Source organism: Tupaia chinensis, unplaced genomic scaffold (genome assembly GCF_000334495.1).
Source record: "Tupaia chinensis unplaced genomic scaffold, TupChi_1.0 Scaffold000416_1, whole genome shotgun sequence".
In the NCBI taxonomy this organism is placed as follows: domain Eukaryota; kingdom Metazoa; phylum Chordata; class Mammalia; order Scandentia; family Tupaiidae; genus Tupaia; species Tupaia belangeri.
Genome location: NW_006159921.1, coordinates 3,308,300 through 3,318,930, shown reverse-complemented (window position 1 = coordinate 3,318,930; position 10,631 = coordinate 3,308,300). Strand labels below are relative to the sequence as shown.

Sequence of the window (10,631 nt, the reverse complement as noted above, 5' to 3'; positions counted from 1 at the left end):
AGGGAGGGAGGGAGGGGGAGAGAGAAACCCATTTATGGCAGAACCAAGCAGAGACTTGGGAATTAGTCTCCAAATCACTGGGAAGACTGGAATGGAGGGGAAGACTGAAAGTAGGAGGGACTAGCCAAAGAAAACATTTGCCCCTAGATCACCTCTCCCTTCCCCAGTTTGGAGAAGTCAGATACTGACCTCCCCTGTGAGGTCAAAGACAGGAATTTTATTCCTTAGAGTTTAAAGGAACTCTAGCCAGCTACCGGATCCTGAAAACAGGCTCTGTGGGAGGTGAGATCACAGGCTGTTTTCTTCCATTGGACTTTAAGAAGCCCTGCAAAGAGGGTTCTCTCTGAGGAAGCTAACCTGCCCAAGGAAAGGTTCACAGTTCTTGTATCTCCCCAGCAAAAGATTCCTGTTCTATAGCCCTGTACTGAAACTCACCCCCTGGCAAGCCCTGCCTTTGTATACAAGGTTCACAGTTTGTCTTTTATTCTTCATTTCTGAACATGAACAATACAGCTAAGGATTGGAGGCAAGGACACACATTTAAGAAAAGCCTCTAACTTGAGAGCCCAAAAGGAACAAACAGGAAGAAAGACATAGGAAAAAGACCAGCAAGCCAGAGGAAATCAGGGGTGGGACTAACATCCTCAGAGAGCGATGGAAATAGACCCGGGTACTATAAAAGGAACACTCAGAAACAAACACACACCCCAAAAGGAGGCAATTAGAAATTAAAGTTGAGTACCAGATGGGAGGTACAATTGAAGACACCACTCAGAAAATGAAATAAAAAGCCAACGGGATGGAAAATAGGATAAAGTCAGGATCTATTAAGGGAAGTTTAAAGACTGATTAATGGAATTTCAGAATGAAAGAGTAAATGGAGAACAGAAAATAATAAGATAAATAATAATGAAAATTCCCCAGTGTTTCTAGGTTGAAAGGGCCCAGCACAGTGAATTTAAAAAGTCCTTTATAAGACATCGTGAAAGTCCGAATTCTGAGGCTAAAGAATCATTAAATTTTCCAGAGAGGGGACAGAACTCGCTTACAAAGCACGGGAGATTGTCAGAGCAACCCTGGAAACCAGATGGCTGAGGAGCATTGCCTTCCAAAGTGTGAGGGAAAACCCATCCGATTCAATAAGGAAGTCTGACTGTTACTTAGATACAGATCTAGCCCCAGGCATGGTGGCGCACACTGCAGAGATGCAGTGCTCCACAGGCTGGTATCACATGGGAGGCCCAGGTTCAAGTATCCGCCCAACCCAAGGCCAGGCGCAGTGGCACGTATCTGTAATCCCAGCAACTAGTGGAAGCCGAAGCAAGAAGATTGAGAGCTTACCTTGGTACCACAGTGAGACCCTGTCTGAAAGAGCCAGACATGTGGTGGTGGTGTGCACCTGTCTAATAGTTGCAGCTGGAAGCTGATGCAGTAGGATTGGGACACAGCAAGACCCTGTCTTAAAGACACAGAGGCCAGCAGGTGGCGTGGTGGTTAAGGTGCTGGACTCCCACATGACCGAACGTGGTTCTTTGAGTCTCAGATCTGGCAGCTTGCTTTCTCACTTTCCCTTTCTCTCTCTCTGGTCAAATTTTAAAATAATGATAAATAATTCTTAAAAAAAAAGAATAGATACATCCATACCTCCCAGATAAAAGAGCCATAGAAAGAATTTGAGAAATAAGAATGTTAAGTGAAGAGAACAGAAGACTGCTGTGTTTCCTTTGAAGCCTTGTAAAATGGTGTTCTGGGTTTCATACACAAATGAGAAATATCCAAGGGGTGGGGGGAAGCAGCAATACAACAATAAAAAATAATACAAATGTTTAAAACAGTACAGGGCCAGCCTGTGGCATGGTGGTTAAGTCTGCCGGATCCTACATGACTGACTACATGGTTTGAGTAGTGACCTTGAGAAATAAGCTAGGCGCATATGCGGGCTTGTCCAAAAATCCTAAAATGAGGGAAAAGTGGAAGAGAAGGGATTACAATGGGACCATTCCTCTTGGAAGATGCTTTCCCATTTCCTCTGTCTGTCTTTGTCTCTCTCCAACAAATGCACATGCCTTCTACCCAAAAAAAAAAAAAAAAAATCTGTATAGCAACTAATTACCTAATATTTGCATTGTATCAGGTATTGTTAGTAATGTAGAGATAACTTAGTATGTGGGAGGATGTACAGGGTTTTCGAGCAAATACTATCCTATTTTATATAAGAACTTGAGCATCCTCAGATGTTGCTATCTGCTGGGGGGCCATGGCCGCAATCCCTCCTTGGACACAAAGGATGACTGTATGTGATTTACTAAAGTGAATTTCTTTTATTAAAAATTGAATTTTAAAATTAGAGAAATTAGAGGAGGTGTTGAGAGCCTCTGAAATGGTTCCTGTGCTCAAAAGTATTTGTCAGTGGAACCAGCAATTGGCGTAATGGCTATGTTGCTGGACTCCCATGTAGTCGACCGCAGTTCGAGTCCCGGACCCAGTGGCTTAAACTCCAGCCCCTGGCACACGTGTGTGCATGCCCAAGATCCTGAGAGGAGAATGGAGGAAAAGGGATTGCAGCATGGCCATCCCCATTGGGGGGGGGGGTGATTTCTTGCTTTCTATCTCTGTTTCTCTTTGTCTTTCTGGTGAGCACATGCACCCTATAGCAAAAACCTCTCCAAAAAATAGTAAAGTGTTTGTCACTTATCATAGTTCCTGAAATGCCAACATTAAAGATGAATTTCCCTTTTTGAGAATATCCAGTCAAAGAGGTATGGGGTGATAGCTCATTGTGGTTTTAATTTGCACTTGCTTGGTTAGTTATGTTGAATATTTTAATTTATCTTTTGACTATATTGGTGTCTTCTTTTGGGAAATGTGTATTTAAGTCCTTTCTCATTTTTAATAGTTATTTTCTTGTTATTGAATAGTTTGGGCTCCTTGTGTATCTTGAATATTAGCCCCTTATCTAATATGGTTTCCAAATATATTCTCTCAATCTGTGGGTTGTCTCTTCACTCTTAATTATTTGCTTGGCAGTGCAGAAGCTTTTTTAGATGCAATCCCATTTGTCTATTTTTGTTTTCATTGCCTCTACTTTTAGGGCCATAGCTAGGAAATCACTACCCAGACTAGTGTCATGGAGCTTTTCCCTTATGTTTTCTTCTAATAGTTTTATGTCTTCAGTTATTACACTCTAAGTCTGTAAGCCATTTTGAGTTGATTCTTGTATAAGGGCTGAGATATAGTCCATTTTCGGAATTTTTTGCATGTGGATGCATGTTTCTCACCACTATTTATTGAAGAGACTGTCCTTCCTCCATTGTGAGTTCTTGGTACCTTTGTGAAAAATCAACTGACCCTAAAAATATAGGGCTTCCTAACCTGTAACATTGATCAGTAGATAATAAACGTTGACAAGCATGTGAAGTAAAGGGTACTCTTACACACTCTTGGTTGTAGTATAAATTAGTACAATTTTGGGAAATACAGTAGAACTTCCTCAAAAAAATAAGAATAGGATTATCAATATATGATCCAGCAACCCCAGGACTGGACATTATCCATAATAGCCAAAATATGGAAGCAGGCCAAGTGTCCATCAGTGCACCAATGATTATTTTTTAAGAATTATTTATTTAGGGACCAGTCATTATAGTCAGCATAATGACTATATCGCTGGACTCCCATGTAGTTGACCACGGTTTGAGTCCTGGACTTGGTGGCTTAAACTCACACTGGGCACGTATGCATGCGTGCGTACCCAGCATCCCAAGAGGGGAATGAAGGAGAAGAGATTGCAGTGTGGCCATCCCTTCTGGGGGATGATTTCTCACTTTCTGTCTCTCTGTCTTGCGAGTACACATGCCCTATAGCAAAAACCTCTCCAAAAAAATTACTTTTTTATTTATTTGTTTTTTTTTTAATTTTTACATATTTTTGTAATTTGCTAAAGGGCACATGCACTCACCATGTGAGTTAGAGAGAGAGAGAGAGACTGGAAGTGAAAAAGCAAGAAGCAAGCCACCAGGTCCGAGACTCAAACCACTGGTCAGTTATGTGGGAGTCCAGCACCTTAACCACCATGCCACCTGCTGGCCCCAAGAATGGATTATTAAATGTGGTGTATTTACATAATGGGACACTCTTCAGCCTGAACAAAACAAAACAAAAAAGAGGAAATTCTGTCATTTGTAACAATATGGATAAACAATGGAGGAAAAGGGATTGCAGCATGGCCATCCCCATTGGGGGGGGGGTGATTTCTTGCTTTCTATCTCTGTTTCTCTTTGTCTTTCTGGTGAGCACATGCACCCTATAGCAAAAACCTCTCCAAAAAATAGTAAAGTGTTTGTCACTTATCATAGTTCCTGAAATGCCAACATTAAAGATGAATTTCCCTTTTTGAGAATATCCAGTCAAAGAGGTATGGGGTGATAGCTCATTGTGGTTTTAATTTGCACTTGCTTGGTTAGTTATGTTGAATATTTTAATTTATCTTTTGACTATATTGGTGTCTTCTTTTGGGAAATGTGTATTTAAGTCCTTTCTCATTTTTAATAGTTATTTTCTTGTTATTGAATAGTTTGGGCTCCTTGTGTATCTTGAATATTAGCCCCTTATCTAATATGGTTTCCAAATATATTCTCTCAATCTGTGGGTTGTCTCTTCACTCTTAATTATTTGCTTGGCAGTGCAGAAGCTTTTTTAGATGCAATCCCATTTGTCTATTTTTGTTTTCATTGCCTCTACTTTTAGGGCCATAGCTAGGAAATCACTACCCAGACTAGTGTCATGGAGCTTTTCCCTTATGTTTTCTTCTAATAGTTTTATGTCTTCAGTTATTACACTCTAAGTCTGTAAGCCATTTTGAGTTGATTCTTGTATAAGGGCTGAGATATAGTCCATTTTCGGAATTTTTTGCATGTGGATGCATGTTTCTCACCACTATTTATTGAAGAGACTGTCCTTCCTCCATTGTGAGTTCTTGGTACCTTTGTGAAAAATCAACTGACCCTAAAAATATAGGGCTTCCTAACCTGTAACATTGATCAGTAGATAATAAACGTTGACAAGCATGTGAAGTAAAGGGTACTCTTACACACTCTTGGTTGTAGTATAAATTAGTACAATTTTGGGAAATACAGTAGAACTTCCTCAAAAAAATAAGAATAGGATTATCAATATATGATCCAGCAACCCCATGACTGGACATTATCCATAATAGCCAAAATATGGAAGCAGGCCAAGTGTCCATCAGTGCACCAATGATTATTTTTTAAGAATTATTTATTTAGGGACCAGTCATTATAGTCAGCATAATGACTATATCGCTGGACTCCCATGTAGTTGACCACGGTTTGAGTCCTGGACTTGGTGGCTTAAACTCACACTGGGCACGTATGCATGCGTGCGTACCCAGCATCCCAAGAGGGGAATGAAGGAGAAGAGATTGCAGTGTGGCCATCCCTTCTGGGGGATGATTTCTCACTTTCTGTCTCTCTGTCTTGCGAGTACACATGCCCTATAGCAAAAACCTCTCCAAAAAAATTACTTTTTTATTTATTTGGTTTTTTTTTAATTTTTACATATTTTTGTAATTTGCTAAAGGGCACATGCACTCACCATGTGAGTTAGAGAGAGAGAGAGAGACTGGAAGTGAAAAAGCAAGAAGCAAGCCACCAGGTCCGAGACTCAAACCACTGGTCAGTTATGTGGGAGTCCAGCACCTTAACCACCATGCCACCTGCTGGCCCCAAGAATGGATTATTAAATGTGGTGTATTTACATAATGGGACACTCTTCAGCCTGAACAAAACAAAACAAAAAAGAGGAAATTCTGTCATTTGTAACAATATGGATAAACTAGAAGACCTTACACTAAGTAAAATTAAGTGAAATAAACCAGGCACAGAGAGACAAATACCAATGATCTCACTTACTGTGGAATCTTAAAAAGTTGAACTTATAAACTACAGAGTAGAGGGCCAGCGAGTGGCGTGGTGGTTAAGGTGCTGGACTCCCACATGGCTGTGATTTAAGCTCCTTACCTGGTGGCTTTCTCTCTCCCTCTCTCTCTCACTCTCTCTCTCTCTCTCTCTCTCTCTCTCTCTCTCTCTTTCTCTTTCTCTCTCTGGGGAGCACCCATACCTTATAGCAAATTAATAATAATAAATAAAATAAGTAATTCTTTAAAAAAAAGAGAGAGAAAATAGAATGCAGAAAGGGAAGGGAGTAAGAGAAATGAGTACAAAGTTTCAATTAGAGTAAGTTCTGATACCCTGTGGTAACTATAGTTAATAATAACAACAACGTATATTTCAAAATAGCTGGAAGAAAAGATTTTAAATGTTCTCATTACAAATAAATTATAAATATTTGAGTGACGTATATGTTAAAAGAAAGTGTTTCTCTTCCTTACCAGGCTATACTACTCACTAATAAAAAGGAGTTAACCAAAAATATTTGTGTAGAGATCATTCTTTCAAAGAAATACTTAGAGAAAATTTACAAATTAGGCTGATGGGGGAACGATCACAAGGGAATTGCTGGTAAAGATATGGTTGAGTGCAGGAGCTGAACTGATCGACGTCAGAATTCACACTGGGTTGGGCAGGTAGGTGAAGGGGCCCAGTGGCTCACGTTGGGACTGGCAGAAGCCAAGAGCCTGGGGTTTGTGATAAAAGTGAAAAGCAAATGTAATGGGAACTGAGGAGTGAAAAACCTGGATCCTGAACAGAGCCATTCCAGCTGGTAGGGTCAGAGGTGCAGCATATTACACAGAAAGAGAAAATGGGAGAATATCTATAGATATCAGTCTTTGCACGGAGGCTTCTGAGAATTTCACCACACAGCATAAAATAGCTCTATGTGAAAAGCGAATGCACAAAGTATTCCATTTTTAAGAAAAACGCAAAGACTCAGATTTACATGTTTAATTGCGATGTGGGCTTGAACAGAAGCGTCTGTTACTTACTTGTAACCCTTTCTCACAGGAATTCACAATGAACAACTATTTTTCTGTTGGACCTGATGCTCTTATGGCTCTCAATTTTCATGCTCATCGTGAGAAGGCACCATCTCTGTTTTCTAGCAGAATTCTTAATAAGGTGTGTTGGATAAAATAACATTTCCTGCTTATCACCGAAGGTACAGTAAAAATCAATAGTTCAATTATATTTAGCATTCATAGATTTGGATTGAACTAACTCATGGAACCATTTACCTGCTCTGTTTTTGTGTTAGACTGTTGAATTAGATCCTTAATTACATTTTAATAGTCTTTTACGGCTGGAACAGCTTTTTAAAATGCAAATGCAGCATGTTTTGCTTGATGGCAACTGAATGGAATATGATAGCTTATCTTGAAATGGCTGAAATTGGGAAAAAATGTTAGGCAGAATAAATTCAGTGAAGTCATTAGTGACAAGTACATCTTGTTTACTTTGGAAAAACTCCAGGAAGCAGCAAGATAAGGAAAGAGCAGCTCCTTTACCAAGGCTGTTAGTTGTAAGTCGAGTAGTTGATTCTCTGATGAAAGATTTGTTTGGTAATTTTTTCAATATCTTTTGGTGATCAAACAATAGAATGTGAAAAACAAATGCAAAACAGTGATGTTCCTGATTCTGTTTTGCAAATAGTTCACATTTTAAAATAGTTCCCTATGGGGCCAGCAGGTGGCATGGTGGTTAAGGTGCTGGATTCCCACTTGGCCAACCACAGTTTGAGTCCCGGACCTGGTGGCGTGTTTTTTCACTCTCCCCCTCTCTCTCTGTCTTTCTCTGGCAAAACTCATGTGAAAAAGTAATAAATAAATAAATAAATAAATAAAATAATTCTTTAAAAAATAAATAAAATAGTTCCCTTTATTACTAATAGTTACTAAGGTGATAAGTATTGCTGTTTATACATTTGGTAATGAAATCTCATTTCTTCTGTCAGCTTTTGTGTGTTCAAAGGTGATTAGAAAATATTTGGTGGATTTATTGCTTTACTTCCCTTAAGTAATCTGGAGTATTAGGGAAAGGTGGAATTTTCCAATTTTAATATACTGCTTTTTAAATAAAATATAGTATTTGGATAAATTGAGAGAAAACACCATTAAGACAGAAACCACCCCTATACTCTATGTTCCCCTAAAAAATGGGCTAAGCTTAGTAGTAATAGCCTTTATTGTTGCCTTCTAAAAGAAGAATGATTAACATTTCATCCATACGTCATTTAACAATTCATTCTATTAAGCAATTAATGGTTTAAAAGATCACCTAAAGGGACCACCAGGTGGCATGGTGGTTAAGGTGCTGGACTCCTACATGGTTGACTGCAATTTAAGTCGCAGACCCAGGAGCTTGAAAATCACACTGGGTGTGTGTGTGCATGTGTAGTCAAAATCCTGAGAGGAAATTGGAGACGGTATAGCATGGCCATCCACCCTGGGAGGTGATTTCTCACTTTATCTCTGTCTCTTTGTTTTTCTGTCTGTCTGTCTGTCTCTCTGGTGAGAAGAACATGTACTCTAGAGAAAAAAAAGTTGGGACCAGCAGTTGGCGTAATGGCTATGTCTCTGGACTCCCATGTAGTTGACTGCAGTTCAAGTCCCTGACCCAGTGGCTTAAATTCATGCTGGGTGTTTATGCATGCGTGCCCAAGATCCCGAGAGGAGAATAGAGGAGAAGGGGTTGCGGCATGGCCATCCCCTGTGGGGGGTGATTTCTCGCTTTCTGTCTCTCTGTCTCTCTCTGTCTTTCTGGCGAATGCACACACCCTACAGCAAAAAAATACTCTCAAAAAAAAAAAAGATGATTAAAAAAAGTTCAGCTAGAATTTTTAAACCATTGCATAATAGAATAAATTGTAAAATTAAAAATTATGCCAAGTGTTTATAATACGTTAGTAACATTTACACCTTATTTCTTAATCATATATTGTCATTGCTGCCCTCAGAGGTTTCCAGTTTTAACTTTTAAAATGTCTAGGCTGGGGAACCAGCAGTTAGCGTAATGGCTGTGTTGCTGGACTCCCACGTAGTCGACTGCGGTTTGCGTCCTGGACCCGGTGGCTTAAAACTCACGCTGGGCATGTGTGCGTGCATGCCCAAGATCCTGAGAGGAGAATGGAGGAGAAGGGATTGCGGCGTGTCCATCCCCCATGGGGGGTGATTTCTCGCTTTCTGTCTCTCTGTCTGTCTCTATCTGTCTGGCGAGCGCACGCGCCCTATAGCAAAGACCTCTAAAAAAAAAAAAAAAAAGAAATGTCTAGGCTAGGGACCAGCAGGTGTGGTTAAGACTCTGGACTCCCATGTAGTCTACCACAGTTCAAGTCCCAGACCTCGTGGCTTGAAACTCATGCCGCATGCATGTTCATGTGTGCCCAAAATCCCGAGAGGAGAATGGAGGAAAAGGGATTGCAGTGTGATCATCTCCCCTGGGAGGTGATTTCTCACTTTCTTTCTCTCTAGCAAGTGCACGTGTCCTATAGCAAAAAAACTCTCTAAAAAAATTAATTCTGGGCTGGAAATGTTAGACTCGGTGAAGTTTGCACAGAGTATGTCGCTTTCGATGACCTCTCTTTCATCAGCATGTGGTCCTCTCAGGAGCTTTGGTGCAGTGTTTTTTCTTAACATTTACAGGGTTTGTTAGATTATTTTAATGTCATACTTTCTGTTCATTTCTCATAGGCCGTTTATTTATTTTATGGAACCAAAGATTGTTTAGTGCAAGAATGTAAAGATTTGAATAAAAAGGTTGAGGTAAGTCGTCTCTGGATTATGATGGGTTTTTTTGAAATGCCTGAATTTTAACGTCTTTTGTTAACATAAATGGAGTATAGTATTTATTTGTAGGCCTGGCAGCTTTTACCACAACCCTGTAAGGCAGCTATTTTTGTCTCCCCGTTATAGAGAAGTTAAAACTATGAGACAATTTGCCTAAATTCACAGAGTTAGTTCCTACATATACACAGAATCAGGATCTGAACCCAGATTTATGTAGTGCCAAAGTTTGTTTAATTGTTAGACTGAATGGCCTCCACGCAGACATGATGAATATAAAAGTATCTAATACAGTGCCTGACTCTCCATGAACACTCAGAGGGAATTTAAATGCAAAGTTTAATTCAGATTACTTTTTTGAGGTATCTCTCTTACATAATAAATTAAAAATATATAAACACGGGGCCAGCAGATGGTGTAATGGTTACATCGCTGAACTCCCACATAGTTGACCCCACAGTTTGAGTCCCAGACCCGGCGACTTAAAACTCATGCTGGGTGCATGTGTACATGCCCATAATTCCAAGAGGAGAATGGAGAAGGGATTGCAGTGTGAGCATCCCCCCAGGTGGTAATTTCTCACTTTCTGTCTCTCTGTTTCTGCCTGGCGAGCACACGTACACTATAGTAAAAGTCTCTCAAAAAAAAAAAATATATATATATACACACACACAGTAAAAATAGAATATTCATGGTTGTTTATTACCAGAATATCCCCGATATCCTGACTTGGCAAAATCTTATTTATATTTTTTACTTGATTACAAAAGTTTACAAAAGTTATCTGTAATGGTTAATAGCAACACCAAAGACAGTAATAAGAAACTTAGAACTAGTGAAATCCATAGAAATGGAAGAGACAATAAACAAATTG

The 10,631-nt window shown here is 39.6% G+C and overlaps 2 protein-coding genes across 5 annotated transcripts in view; one reads left to right on the top strand and one right to left on the bottom strand.

Moving 5' to 3' along the window:
• Positions 1 to 10,631, bottom strand: part of CUNH17orf67 (chromosome unknown C17orf67 homolog) — an 87,884-nt gene that overhangs the window by 69,828 nt on the left and 7,425 nt on the right. The gene's annotated exons all lie outside the window — the stretch shown is intronic.
• Positions 1 to 10,631, top strand: part of DGKE (diacylglycerol kinase epsilon) — a 42,652-nt gene that overhangs the window by 27,665 nt on the left and 4,356 nt on the right. For all 4 annotated transcript variants that reach the window (XM_027774258.1, XM_027774262.1, XM_027774259.1 and 1 more), the window contains exons 10-11: positions 6,984 to 7,097; positions 9,665 to 9,736. In XM_027774258.1, coding sequence (XP_027630059.1) covers positions 6,984 to 7,097; positions 9,665 to 9,736 — 186 coding nt within the window. The remainder of the gene's footprint in view (positions 1 to 6,983; positions 7,098 to 9,664; positions 9,737 to 10,631) is intronic.